This window comes from Antedon mediterranea, chromosome 9 (assembly GCF_964355755.1).
Source record: "Antedon mediterranea chromosome 9, ecAntMedi1.1, whole genome shotgun sequence".
Classification (NCBI taxonomy): Eukaryota; Metazoa; Echinodermata; class Crinoidea; order Comatulida; family Antedonidae; genus Antedon; species Antedon mediterranea.
In genome coordinates, this window is record NC_092678.1 from 8,670,762 (window position 1) to 8,686,417 (window position 15,656).

The following is a 15,656-nucleotide window of genomic DNA, read 5'->3' on the forward strand; positions in this document are numbered from 1 at the left end:
TTGTACTAATAATTTGCATACTTTCAAGGTATGTGACAAAGATGTGATTTTGGGAATTACAAAGAGGTCCTATGCTGACAATAGGAAAACTGTATCCGAGTCATTTGAGTCCAAAAAAATTATCTACAGACATTTTAGTCGCATTATGTATGCAAACATTGATAAATAGGGTCAAGGGTCAATTGTTGTATTTCCGGTCATTTTTTCGTAAAATGTTTCATTAGAGCAACTATAAATATGTACATTCTGAACAAGTTTTTGAAAAAATCAACTCTCTACCTTAGCGGTTTTCGATACATATAGGAACCTGTAATTTCACCCTCTAATTTGCATATTTCATGTAACTTGTACTAATAGTTTGCATACTTTGAAGGTGAGTGATACAGGTGTGATTTTGAGATTTACTAAACATTCCTATGTTGGCTATTAGAAACCTGTATCCGAGTCATTTGAGGGCAAAACAAAGTCTCTACAGACATTTTAGTTTTCATTATATATGCAATATTGAGAAATGGGGTCGAGGGTCAAATGTCATAGTTCCGGGAATTTTTTTGTAAAATGTCTCATTACAGCAAATATAAATATATAGGCCTACATTTTAAATATTTTAGTGAAAAAATCAACACTCTAGCATTAGTGGTTTTCGAGATATGGCAACGCTGTAATTTCACTCCCTAATTTTCATATTTAATATTACTTGTACTACTAATTTGCATACTTTCGAGGTGCGTGACGAAGTTGTGATTTTAGGAATTATAATACAGTTCTATGGTGGGTATTGAAAAACAATATCCAAGTCATCGAGTCCAAAATAAAGTCTCTACAGACATTTTAATCACATATTTACGTAAATATTGAGAAATGGGGTCAAGGGTCAAAATTTGGTACTTCCGGACATTTTTATGTAAAATGTCTCATTAGAGCAAATATAAATATATATATTCTGAACCAGACTGTGCAAAAATAAACTCTCTTCGATTAGTAGTTTTTAAGATATGGTAACCCTGTAATTTCACCCTAATTTGCATATTTAAGCTAATTTGCATACCTTCGGGATGAGTGTCAGAGGTGTGATGCTCAAAAAATAATTACCTTATCATATGTAACCATTTAAAAAAAAAAAATCTCTGTTTGCAATTTGTTTCACTCAAAATGCTAGATTGACTAGCCTATATGTTGACGTTAGTGGTTATTATTATGATTAAATAGGATCTAAATTTTAATTTAGTGACAGAACAATGTAGTATGAAATTACTGGGCAACTGCGGTAACAACACCACTGCGTCCGCCCCTGGATATTTTATTGTGTAATTTGAACTACCCCCTCCCCCATTTATAAGAAATTATAGATCGATAATTATTGGAATGTATGATAGAAATGTTTTGCCCGATCCTGGCCTTTAATGTGTGTACCACCTATTTGTGAATCAACCAACCAACTGGCAAGGATTAACTTAATCTAAAGCTCTGTTCACACTATCAAAATGTATGCGACAAAAAAATGCGATGTTTTTTGTCACATAAAGTTTGATAGTGTAGACAGAGCTTTAGAGTAGGGTTAATTGAGATATTAGACATATTGTCCTCAAAAATTAAAATGAATATTTATAATTCAGGCTAAAGATTTTACAGTTTTACTTTTGTAAGCAAAAATCGAATAAACTTATAAAAATAATTAAACTTAACAATTTGACTTTTTTTGGCTTTAAATTAAATTATTTTCCTATCCATTTTTTGGGTCAAATTAATGAATAAACTATTCAACAAAAACATTTGAACAATTTTTTTGTCAGATAAGAGAAAGAGGACAATAAATCTGTAATATAATAATAAATTCAAAATTTGTAAATATGTCCAGAATAATACGGTACTGCATTTATTTAATGTACGAACATTTTATATAAATAATTTAAAATTATACAATTGATTATATTTAAAAATAACTGGATGATGGTAATTATTTAGTATTGATGATGTTAACTACATTTATTGCGAATGTGTCTTAATCTAATTTAAAACTTTTTCACAACATAAGGAATATTTGTAGTATTATGTTAATATCAATTATCATTATAGTTACTACTATTTTATTGAAAATATTAAAATTATATACAGTCTAGTCTATTCATTAATCTTTAAAAAATGCCAGCAAATTGTTATTTGCACACATGCATATTTTTTGTACCTTCTTAGTCATTGATAGGTGATGTAATGAGCACTGGCCTACTGACATAACAGTAAGTTAATATAAAAAATCATAAGCAGCTAGGGGCTGAAATGTGAAACTTAAAGTTATATGTAGAATTAGCTATTATTAAAGGACAACTTGACAGCGGACTATATTTTAACAAAGTATTAGGGATGTATATATGATTTCAGAACCGTCGCTAAATTAAGGATATCGCTGCACGAGCTCGACGTCGCTGTAAATTACTGTGACGTCACAAGTGCATCGCAAAATTTGCAAAAATGAGTTTTCTGGCAAAGACTGGCAAATCGCGAAAATTTCTAGTAAACAAATAAATTGTCAACAATATAAATGTTGATTTTTATTATTGTTTCTTTTGCTTATCTTATCAGTAGATTTTGCGATGCACCTGTTACTTCACAGCAATTTAAGGTGACAGCTGTACGGGGAGTGCGTGCGGCGATATCCTTATTGCTGTTGTTCTGAAATCATATGTACATCCCTAATACGTTGCAAAAGGTCCTTGGTCAAGTTGTCCTTTAATAACAATGAAATTGAGCTATTAGTGTGCAGACATGAACTTGCAATGAAATGGAACACTTTTGCATGTTTTTTAAAAACTATTATTATGTGTGTGAAAAAACATTGCCATTCAATGTTAACAGTTTGTATCAGTGTTGCTTTTCCAACCCATCCATCATAGAATTAAATATCAAATATATTGGCGAGTTCTTCTGGAGACACATTACCACCTGTAATCACCACGACTACCGTCTTTCCAGAAACGTTTGGGACTTTGTGATGCATGAGAGCAGAGAAGGCAGCGGCACCAGATGGTTCAACCTTTAACCCCGCTTTGTATAGAAGTTTCACAGCAGATATGATTTCAGAGTCACTAACAAGAAGGATGTCGTCAACAAATGCCTTGTTATGTGCAAAAGAATTTTTACCTTTAGTAAAAAAAACAACAATAAAAACACAATACAGTAAAGATGATATTGTAGTCACGTACCATGACCTGAATAAACGCAAAATATATTTCAGTTTTGGCAATTTTTCTCTATAGTGATTCCAATGGAACCAGGCTTTTACATATCAGTAACAATAACATTGATTTATTAACCAACAAACGCCAATATATACTTAGATGCAAACATAGAAAATAAAGAATTTTGTACAAAATGCAAACTATGTCAATTCAAAAGCATATAAAACATTGATGCGAACGGTTCTTTTTAATTAACCCTTTCACTGGGAAATGTTAATTCCATCTCTGAGTACAGTAATTTTTTATAAAATGGAAAATTTGATTTCAATTTTTAAAAATACTAAAACAGGATTCTTTTATTGTTGTGAGAAAGAAAGATTAGGAAATTGGTAATTGAAATAATTTGTAGTCACATGACCATATATTTATTTTTTTAGCCATTATGTCTTTACTGGATAAAATTACATTAAAATAAAAAAAAAGAAATACCGTATATTTCGGTGTATAAGTCGCACCTGTGTATAAGACGCACCCCCTAACTGAGAGTAAAATATCGGTATTTTTTATATCGTCGGTGTATAAGACGCACCTTATATTTCATCAAAACAATGTTTTTTAAAATTGTAATCAATATTATTGTAATAATATATTTTGTTATATCTGCAACGGCATCCTTTTATTTATTTAGGTTTTTTTCTTACCTAGGCTCGGCCGCGCCAAGCCTCAACAGCCTCAACATCGAGTGCATGACCGCGTGTGTAACATGTACGTATGGGCTAGCCTCGCTCGATCATTTCGAGAGGGCGCACGTTTTCACGGACAATCGTATTCGATTAGTATCTATGTATGTATCCGAGAATTGAAGTGTGTACGCTAGGTCCATGCTATAATCACCTGGAGAATATATACTAGTCGAATACCGTACACCATGTGGCCGCCAAGAGGGCTTGCGCTGGGGGTACGGCGATCGTGCGTATAACTACTGTATAAATAAATACTAGGCCTATTCCAATCGTACTAGTCTGGGTTCCAGACGGAGTTTTGTCTTAATATTAGTAAAAAAGATAAATATTTTGGCACATATGGCGTTTCATACGTATACTACTTGATTTTCAGACAAAAATCGCGGTCGCAATAAAAACAAATAAATAAAAAAAACAATACAGACTTGGGGCAAGTCTACAATCGTACGTAAACGTTTACAAATTTTATCGACATAATGAACAAATCTTTTCATCATATTTAGTATAACATCATGCTAAAATGCCTTGAAAACTAGGCAGAAGCAGGTTGCCGTTACGTTAGTTAGTTACTGTAGCTAGGCCTAGGCCTAGCCTACTCAGCTCAGGCCTAGCAAACGAGGTGACGATAGCCTAGGCCTAGCTAGGCTAGGCCTATATGTACAATCTGTGTGGTGAGGCATTTATGTTCAGTGTATAAGACGCACCCTTAATTTAGAGGTCAAATTTGCGTGTCATAAGTGCGACTTATACACCGAAATATACGGTACCCAAAGTTTGAGAATAATTTTTATCTTTTTATATAAGAAAATACACAAAGAAATATTTTCCAACTTCCAACAAGTGAAAACTAAAGTAAAACAATATTAATATAAAACCGTATACTTCCCTACTTTGACAAACAGGCTTATAACAAAATGTTACTTTAGAGTAATTTACAAAAAAGACATTATTGTTTTTAATAAAAAATGAAAAGTAGTAACTTATTTTCAAATAATATATATATTTTTTACATCAATAAAATATCTCATTATAGTTTTCACTTACATTTTTTATTTTGGAAGGTCACATTGCAGCAAAGTCTTTTTCTGAATTATTTATACTTGAAAACTTTGAGAACAGGGCAGTTTTGGAGTTTAATTAGTTTCTGGATCATAATTTATCAAAATATTTAGTAACTTTAGTTAGAATAAAATAAAAATGTAGCTTTGATTTAGGTAATTTGCTGAAAATGTGTGAAAATACAATGAAAGAATACTTTTTGTTGAGAACATCAAGATTGGTTGGTCAATGTCTGCTTAATTGCGAAGTGATTTGCTGTAAATTTGTTAGTTATTTAGCCTTTTGTCGGTTTATTTCGATCTATGGGTGTTTGTAGATAAGCCCTAATTATTATTATTATAATAAATTTAATATTTATATTATAGACAAATTTTGAGATGGTTAATTCAAGTTATATTGTATACATCAAAAGTCAAATAAAATCAAAATCTCAATTTTGGATAAAAAAATTGCCCTTCAATCAAAAAGGCCAGTAAAAGTAATCTAAAATTAACAGCTTTAACTGTTGGTGTACAGTTGAGGAAATACTTGTAAACAATTATTTCTTCTATACACTGTAGTACCAGGTATAGTACGGATTGTATAATTAGGGCGTTATAACGCCATGTAATACGGCGTTATAACGTCCTAATTACGGCGTTATAACGCCGTATCATTATAAAATTATTTTTTTCTTTGGCAGAAATCAGCCACCGTACATTTCAATGACATTGTCCATACCCAGTAGTAGCAGGTACATACACATTTCAATGACATTTTCCATACCCAGTAGTACCAGGCAGGTTAAAACAAGTTAACGTGGCTTACCAGCATAAGGAGGTGATAGCCCAGCTGCAATAGAGTGACTGGTGTGGTCTGTTACAGCATGCCCTTTCACTCGACTTTGAAACATGGTACATGCTACAAAGAACAAATTTGTTCATCTCTATATAAATATGTATTAAGAATATCTTGTTTACTGTACTACAAATATAGCATTAATAGTATTTGTATAATTAACCTTTTCACATCTGCAATAATGTTTACAACTTGTAACCAGTTTTGATCTCCTGATTTCATACATGCTGCTGCATACGCGAAACCTGAGAAACCTCGGGAGGAAAGAATAGTTGCGCGCTATTTTATTACTATAATTGGTCAGTTTAATACTAGGGCAATACAGGCGCATGCAGTAAGAACTCAGAACATCTCGAAACAAAAACAGGCCTCATCAGTATGTTTTTCACAGAGTGTCGAGATTTTCCACAGAATTGTTTTTAATATTCACTCTATGCAAACCTGGTTACAAGTTGTTACATTTTGCAGATGATAGTGATACTAAACGATAAAATACTTTTATTGCAACTTTTGGGTTGAATTATACAAAAATATATAATTATACTTAAATGAAAATATATCATATCCATCAACAACAAAAATCAAATTACACAAAACATTGAAGAACAGACTAAACAGAAGTCAGGTGAAGATATGACTGTGCAGGGTACTTATGTAAAAGAGACCAACGAAAACAGATACGTCAAGCACACGTATTCGTTTTTCGTAAGACAGTAAAAATCTGTTTTGCATGGCAACGAAATATTAAGGGCGCCGTCCAAAATATGACTGCGGTAAATTTAAGCGAAGCGCAGGTACGTGTTGCTTGGTGCTTGGCTGCCTAGGCCTAGCGTAACATTAAAGCGAGTGAGGACTTTAAAAACTGCTATTTATCTAAATTGACCTGGAATTTTAGTAAATTACTTTAGTAAATTACTTTCAATAAAAGTATAATTATAATATTATAATCATGAATCATTCCTGATTCAAATGCAAAATAGATCAAAAACTATACTCGTTTTGTAGTTACGAATATGACTGGTGATATTCGTGAACACGAATACGCTTTACGAATATGAAATGGGGATCAGCTCAAAAGTTTCACAAATGTGTGACGTATCCGTTTTCGTTATCGTATTCGTAAGGTTGCGAAAACTCCCTAGTGTCACACAGACACAAACGAAATACATAGCATATTATCTTATTATTATTTAAGAATAGATTACATTTGTACATGAACTTATTGTAGGTCAAAGGATAGGCAAATACTGAATGTCTTACCTGTTTTAGGTTCAACACCATATACTCTGCAAGGAGTCTGGCAATGTAATTTGATGGCTGCAGCTGTTCCAGCAAGCAACCCTCCACCTCCACAACACACTAACACGATATCTGGATTGGGGACATCTTCAAGAACCTCAAGTCCTACACTGTAATAATTTAAAAAAATACACATATTATTAATCTTTAGATTAGTCAATTAGTCAGCCAATGTTCATTCAACAATGGATGCACATAAGATAAGATACCTTCGAGACCTTTAATATGGGGTGTCCTCTGAATAGAGGTTGGCCATAAAGTTAATAAGTTAATGCATTTCTCTGGTGGTGTCCTCTAAATAGGAATAGGCCTACTTGTATTAAGAGATTTATCCTTTTTACCTAAAAAAAAAGCGTTACTAATCATACACTCACACTTTAAATTTATGGTTTCACAGAATATTTGTGATGATAATTTTAAAGGAAATTTCTATTCAATCACATATTTGCTGTTTCAATCTTATTAAAAATTCTACTCGGAATTTGGCTGAAGTTAAAATCAGACAGTGTCGTACAGGAATGGCCGTGAAAACGTCTTGTCTGTGTCGGTGCTGTCCGAGTCTTGATATAGCATAGGGCTAGTTTAATATAAATATGTTTTAAGATAATCAATGATTTAAGATAAGATGAACTTTTTAAACAATATTTAATAACCAAGTGCCAATCTCAGTGACGTAATGTTAATGCTTGTTTTTTCTTATGGCCACTGTTCAGGTGCCCCTGTAAGCTCCGGCGGCCCTGGGTTTATCCAGTGAGCACTCATAGCCATTACACCACTGACAAAACTCCTTGGCATTTCTAAGCCACACCAGTGTTAGGCTGTACGTGTGAACATGTAATGTAATTGAGTGTGAATGAATTTTAATCTCCATCCTACCTTCCATGGCCTGCTATGAGATGAAGATCATCAAAAGGATGGCAGAAATACATGCCTTCATTAGCAACTTTTTCATCTACTTTACTTTGTAATTCACTGACATCAACCTTTACAACCTTTGACCCATAACCCTGAAGAAATAATTAGTACTCGGGAAATAATAAAATTGCACTACATATAATTGACTAACCATTGCCAATAATAATGTCATAGTAAAATTAGTACCAAACTACGGAACAATCATTGATTGATATGACACTGAATGTGGTTTTGCAACGTTACATTTTGGAACTTCTGAGGTAATCCCTGTTTCATATTTGTCAACTTTATATTTGTTTAAATATAAGCTTTGGTATTTGTAATACAAAACAAATATGATTTTGGACAGCCCCTCAATATTTTGATTTCAGATTTTTGCTGACATGAAAACAAAATGTTATATGTGACATACAGTGTATATACAGTATTTGAATAAATGCGCCAGGGTGTTTAATGTTTGGAAGCATATTGAGAGTGGGGGGGGGGGGAGGGGGTGTTTATTCATCTATTAATGATAAAATACAGTGGAAAATGGAACAATCTGCTTGGTCAATTGGTATCATGAAGTCAATGAATTCTACTACAAATAGAAATTTGTTGTAAAACAATATTGTGTAAAATATGCATGTGGAAAAAAACTATTCGATTGGGCTTTTATTCAAAATGGGCTTTTATTCGAATAAATAGGGTATTTGTTTTTGAATTCATATGGTTGCAAAATTTTCCTATTATTAATCGGTTGACACACTACCTTGATTTACAATAAACACACTCCTTTGTTATAAAATATATTCAATATATAGTTACAAAGACCACAATTCATACAATATCCAAAACTTACTCTCATCAACACAGCTCGATTATCTGGCGCTGTCTTTGGCATTAGTACTGTGGCCTGTATACCAAGCTTATTGGCTGCATAACTTAGTGCTTTCCCATAATTTCCTGCAGACATAGTGATCACATGACAATCACCGTCCACAACTGCTTTTGGTAAATGTGCCATCTGATTGGCTAATCCTCTTACTTTAAATGAACCTGAAATTACAAAAGTTTTTTAAGGAGATTTTACAACACTATGAATGATCCTTAATACATTAAAGTAAATATGACTACAGTTTAACCGTCCCAATTGTTCAATTTCTGCACAACTAATCTTTGGATCCAGAAAACTAATATTTTAACATCTGGACCCTCCAACCCCAGGAGCGCATCTAGGATTATTTTTGTGGGGGGCACACACGATCGTAGTGAGCAAATACACTGGCATATGCACTCTGTTGCGATCATCTGTAAAGGGTCTTGCACAGCTGCTCTTCTGGCTTGCTTCCGTTCCGACGCCGGCAAATCAAACGTTAATGTTTGTTTTCAAGACGCTCCATGCGGCTATGCGCCAATAGGCATGTAAATTAAACTTGTTAGTTGTTGTTACACATGGATTAGCAACAGTTCGCACACGCAAGCGTTGTTGGATGTGTCGGTACGTTCAGATAGCGGGTATTTCAGCAGTTAAACAGACTGACTCGAAAGTATGGGCTTGGGCTTCCATAAAGCCCCCCCCCCCACCCCCTTGGATCCGCGTCTGAAACCCACTCTTAAAAATAATTACTCAAGGACAATACCACAAACAATTAACAGAGAGAGAATCTACCACTTAGTAGAGTTGCGGTTTCATTTATTAGTAGTGTTGGGTAATACTTGTTTATGGGTGGTTATACCTGAGATGAGTCATGGTACAGAAGTTTATTTTATACAATGCAATATGCTTGTAGCATTCTACAATGTTATCCCGAGGCAGATTGCCAGCAAGATTTGCTGTCCCGACTAAATTGACTCCAACCAGGATTATAAATGGTGTTGAGAAACAAATAAACACTTCTAAAGAACAAAAGCAAAATAAAAGGCTATATTTTTTCAGCTGGATAAAGTACAATATTTTGTGATGTTTTTGTATATAAATAATTTGCTACTTTGCTAAATTTGATTTCGATATTGAGGAACACTGATTATATAATGTGCACTAACATAATTTAGGCCATTTCTGTATGTGTACAGGAATTGAAATACAGTACCTGTCGTTTGTGAATTTTCTAACTTCAAGTGTAATTGAACATTTTCCTCTATGCTAAATGCTTGCTGACATCGATGTATCATTGGAGTACGAATACATAAAGGACTATTTTGCACAACAGTATAAGCTGCCTTTAAGTCTTCTGTTGTAATAAAATCACTACCTCTATTTTTCATTTTCTATATAAAAAATAAATAAAACAATATATTTTAAGATAGTTAATTTGTGTACATAATCGATCAATTTTTACTAATTTTAATTAAACAAAATCATATTTGTCCCATCTACAACCATTGGGTTCCTTTTTATGTATTTTTATTTAAGAAGTAATATATCATACAAAATAATGTTAATACCAAATTCTAATTAAAAAATGAGACAGAATCTGTCCAGTAATTATTTTTATTAACCTTTTTTCAAATTCCATTTTTTTTAAAAATAAAAGTAAAATTTTGATCCAGAGCCAAATGTTCACAACTAATGCCTTAGTAATATTATTACTAAGGCATTAGTTGTACTAATAAGAACCATAAACTATTCACACTGGCTATTCTTACAATGATTAATAAGACAGCAATCATTAGCACATGCACAGTTGATCAAGATTTACGTGGGTTCATAACCCATCAATACCTAACTTATTTTTTTTCTTTTTTTGTATCCACCATATTTTTATTGACCAATCTTGTTTCAATATTTTGCAAAAGAGGGATGCTTTTTTCAAAGTGTTGAGAGGCGGAGCCATAGGTTTGATTGCGTATGCACTATCAATCATCGTAAGGACAGTCTGTGCTATATTTTTGACTGGTAATGCACCATAAAACCCCCAGGGAGAGGTGCGTCATTTACAAATAGTAAATGATGCAGAGGTAGGTAAAAAAACCGAAATGGTACATCAACTCAATAAACAATGGAGCGTCAAAGTCTGTCACTTTACCAAAAATGAACACTCAAGTTGCATCATTGATCCAAATAAAAGGTTCCTTTGTAATTAAAAAATGGGTGTGCCATTGTCATGTAGAAGTAAGTGACTTTTTTGACAAAGGGGTCTGTAAAATAGTATGCATGACGCACATCTGACAAATGACACACCTCTTCCAGGGGTCAAAAGTGCATCATATTCATACAATTGACAAAGCAAGGGTAGCCAAGGTGTATTTTAATTTTGTCATGAACTAAACAATATAATTGTTTGTTAAATTATTTGTTTTTTTTGTGTGATTTCTTAACATTTACCGTGGAAGTCAATGTTGTGGGTACTGTAAAAGATGTTGCATCTTGGATGCTATGCTGCGTGTCTTGTAACTTCAATTGTTCCTGTGATTCTGTTGAATTTAAATTCTCATTCATCAAGACATTATCCTCAGACCAAGGTGTAGCATTTGTTGGTTCAGCATTTTCTAAATGTTCTTGCTTTATCTTGACTGTTATTGTCTTACTCATCTTGTTTATTGTTTTATCACTGCAAGAACTAACATTTAAACGTTTCAGTGATGATTCAGATTTGCGAGCTGTTACACACATTTGGTCACGGTTGTTAAAACGAGCACGATCTAATACAGTCATTGTTGTTGATCGTAAGCAGTGATTATTGTATAATCTGCTACAGCCAGCCATCTGACTAATCACCCTCATTTTTTTACCCAATGTGTTTATTCCTAAGGGAGAGTTCATGAACCACGGTCCATCAGCTGGAACAATATCTAAAGGTCTTTGCCACATACAATCAAGGGCTGGATTCAAGACGGCTTTATATTTCTGAAATGAAGATACTGGACAACTAGATGAGCCTGGTATTTCGTACATGTAGCCATTAATATTGGATTCTTCATCATCATCGATTTCTTTTAAAGGCCTAGACTTTGTGAGCATGTCGCGGTGTGCAATGTATCGTAAGGGTCTGCCCTCACGTTCATTATCAGTTTCAATTATAAAATCATTCACTTTCATTTCACGAATTCTTCCATGTCCCCTAGTAGTAAAATAAATCATAATGTCCATGAATACTTTGTTCTGTAGGCCCAATGGTGTTGTAACATCTACAGCATCTGAAGCAACAATTTTTGCCATATCTTTATTACTGATTGACTTAATAACAATCCCTTTCCCTGCCTTCTTCAGTTTCATCATCATTGCTCTGTATGCACCGTGGATTGCATGAAATTGATCAGTCTTGCTGATATCAATATCTCTAACCTTTTTAAAATGACGCTGAACGCCGTATTTAATTCCAAAAATGGACTTCTTTGTATAAAGGCTACCGTCTGCTTTCTTCAGAGATATGAAAAATCGAGAAAGAAACTGATCAAGTTCATTTTCCTCTAATGATTCTACTTCTCCTAAGGATTTACCGGCGAGGGTTGCAAATTCACTCAAACGATTAATGGCAAAACATATTTGCTTTTGAGTATTTAATTTACCTTCATACGCTTCATACGTGCTGTCTAAAAAGTCGTTTATTTCTGTTTCATCCACCAAGACAAACTCTGTCTCTGCCATTTTGTGGATTATTGAAGAATATAATAACAGTAATGTCAAAGGGCAAAATATAAAAGGTGTGTGGTGGCGCTATACATGTTTTTCTTAGAGCGGGGAGAGAGGGGGAAAGTTGAAATGGCAATCAGAAAATCGCGCGTGGTTACGCAACCGGACCATTTTATGTCCAAATTAAGTTTGTTGCACAACTACGGTACATACGACGTGCGTCTTCTGGCCAAGTTACAAAATAACTGCTTTCGCCGTTTTAGAGAAAGACATTAAACTAAGTAGTAATTGGACATAGCCAAAGAAAGTTTAGACCCACAAAAATAAAGAATGTGTATAATGTGTGAAGGCCTACTGTAATTTTTTTAATTTTGCTATTTTATTATCAAACAATATGCATGTAGGCCTACTCAAAGGAACTTTAAAAATGTGCGTATATGAACACATGAGATGGGAAGATTAGACCCACGAGAATAAAAAATGTATTTTAGTGTAATGTTTATTGTTTATGTTGCTGACTTATTACTCGGACTGTGTTATACCTAACACACACACCCGTGACAGCGGATTACGGTCGAAGCGGCCGCCAACCAACCAAAGCGGCCGCTAGTTCAATAACGGTAATTTGTATGGAACGCCGTGTGCGCTTTGATTGTCGTTGTTTTGTCATTTTTGATTGTCATTGTTTCGATCGTCAGGTTTTCTTTTCCTCGGACGTAAATAACAACTTACATTATTAATATTATGTAATATATTCTCTTTTTTGACAGATTGAATGTGATACCTTCTTTTAAACGAAATGGCGAATCGATGATTACTTACTTTAACTGTTCTAAATGATATAGGCCTATATGTTTAATAAAGTCAATAAAAAACATTGTGGTGTTTTTATTGTATAATATATAATATGCCAATTATTAAGAATAATATATATATTTTTTCAATAAAATATATCAAATCAAAATATATATATTTGTTATTGTATATAAATATATTAGTAAAGTAACTACTGTAGGGCCTAAGTAGTACGTGTTCGCAAACATAATTTAATTACAATAACATGATGACATTAATCTATTTATTTAATATCCTAAATTGTTTTATACCTTCAGATATATAAATATTGATCAATTTAAAATTAGTTTTAAATACTAAAATAAGACGCAAGTGCCTGTACGGTACGGTAATTAATTACGTGAATTTCTGCTAATAACTCGACTGGCGGCGGGCCAGGAATAGTGCTGTAGAAGGTCGCGTTTTCGTCTTCACGTTGCTTCATTGAAAACACAAACAATGTATTACAATGGAATAACACTTAAATGTATAACACACCCTATTACTAATAATAAAAACCAAGATTCGATAGTACAGTGTAAACGAGATATAAAAATTCGGCAATACCGTACGTAACTTATTATTGCAATACTGTATAAAGATTCGATGTAAATGAGATATAAAGATTCGGCAATACCGTACGTAAATTATTAATGCAATACTGTAAAGATTCGATGTAAATTAATGAGATATAAATATTCGGCAATACCGTACGTAACTTATTATTGCAATACTGTATAAAGATTCGATGTAAATGAGATATAAAGATTCGGCAATACCGTACGTAAATTATTAATGCAATACTGTAAAGATTTGATGTAAATGAGATATAAATATTCGGCAATACCGTACGTAAATTATTATTGCAATACTGTATAAAGATTCGATGTAAATGAGATATAAAGATTCGGCAATACCGTACATGAATTATTAATGCAATACTGTATAAAGATTTGATGTAAATTAGATATAAATATTCGGCAATACCGTACGTAAATTATTATTGCAATACTGTATAAAGATTTGATGTAAATGAGATATAAAGATTCGGCAATACCGTACGTAAATTATTAATGCAGTACTGTATAAAGATTCAATAGTATGTAAATGAGATATAAATATTCGGCAATACCGTACGTAAATTATTAATGCAATACTGTATAAAGACTCGATAGTATGTAAATGAGATATAAAGATTCGGCAATACCTTAATAGTACGTAAATTATTATTGCAATACTGTAAAAAGATTCTATGAGATACAAGGATTCAGCAATACCGTACGTAAATTATTAATGCAATACTGTATAAGGATTCGATAGTAAATGAGATATAAATATTCGGCAATACCGTACGTAAATTATTATATTGCAATACTGTAAAAAGATTCGATAGTATGTAAATGAGATATAAAGATTCGGCAATACCGTACGTAAATTATTATTGCAATACTGTATGAAGATTCGATAGTATGTAAATGAGATATAAAGATTCGGCAATACCGTACGTAAATTATTATTGCAATACTGTAAAAAGATTCGATAGTATGTAAATGAGATATAAAGATTCGGCAATACCGTACGTAAATTATTATTGCAATACTGTATGAAGATTCGATAGTATGTAAATGAGATATAAATATTCGCCAATACCGTACGTAAATTATTAATGCAATACTGTATAAAGATTCGATAGGAGAGTGCTCAAGAAACGTCGGGTCAAGAGGATAAAATAAACAAATAAATAAATAGTACGTAATAAATGAGACATAGAGGTTCAATAGTATGTAGATTATGATGCAAACGTAAATTATTAATGATTCGATAATATATAATGTAAATATATTTAGTTAGTTATTAATATTAAAATACAAATAAAATATACATTAATTTATCCGCAGGCAAACTTAATTATTATAGAAATATAAAGATTCGATAGTACATGATTTGGCTTATATTTATTGGTTTGACCATACACACAGCTGTAACTCAACTCGCCATAGGCCATGGCGTTGACAACGACAATCAAAGATTAAAGCGCACATGGCGTTCCATACAAATGACGATATTAAACTGGCGGCCGCTTTGGTTGGCGGCCGCTTCGACCATACTCCGTGACAGCTACTAGGCCTACTACTAGAATAGACATTGGTTTAGAAACTAATAATTTTAACACGTAATTCTTTAGTAATAAATTATATTAAAAACACCATTAAACTAAAGGCTGATTATTTCGACAAT

At 32.9% G+C, this 15,656-nt stretch overlaps 1 protein-coding gene across 2 annotated transcripts; it reads right to left on the reverse strand.

The window, feature by feature from the left end:
• Nucleotides 1-1,931: 1,931 nt before the first annotated feature.
• Nucleotides 1,932-12,605, reverse strand: LOC140058761 (L-threonine ammonia-lyase-like). 2 transcript variants are annotated; one of them, XM_072104496.1, is made up of 8 exons: nucleotides 12,521-12,583; nucleotides 11,337-12,072; nucleotides 10,102-10,279; nucleotides 8,871-9,067; nucleotides 7,991-8,121; nucleotides 7,076-7,224; nucleotides 5,786-5,878; nucleotides 1,932-3,138 (listed from the first exon to the last, which is right to left on the reverse strand). In XM_072104496.1, the coding sequence occupies exons 2-8, from the start codon at nucleotides 12,048-12,050 to the stop codon at nucleotides 2,894-2,896; spliced, it is 1,707 nt and encodes a 568-aa protein (XP_071960597.1). In that variant the 5' UTR covers nucleotides 12,051-12,072; nucleotides 12,521-12,583; the 3' UTR covers nucleotides 1,932-2,893. The 2 variants fall into 2 exon arrangements, with proteins under 2 accessions (XP_071960597.1, XP_071960598.1); XM_072104497.1 differs by lacking the exon at nucleotides 11,337-12,072 and having other exon boundaries at nucleotides 12,521-12,605.
• Nucleotides 12,606-15,656: the final 3,051 nt, after the last annotated feature.

What these genes read in the sequence shown, in the direction of transcription:
- LOC140058761 (XM_072104496.1), bottom strand. Translation starts at nt 12,050, where the DNA reads ATGAAAGTGAATGATTTTATAATTGAAACTGATAATGAACGTGAGGGC. An exon ending in AGAAAATTCACAAACGACAG is followed by an intron (nt 9,068 to 10,101) that starts GTACTGTATTTC and finishes TTGTAATTTCAG; the next exon opens with GTTCATTTAAAGTAAGAGGA. An exon ending in GCTATCACCTCCTTATGCTG is followed by an intron (nt 3,139 to 5,785) that starts GTAAGCCACGTT and finishes TTTTTACTAAAG; the next exon opens with GTAAAAATTCTTTTGCACAT.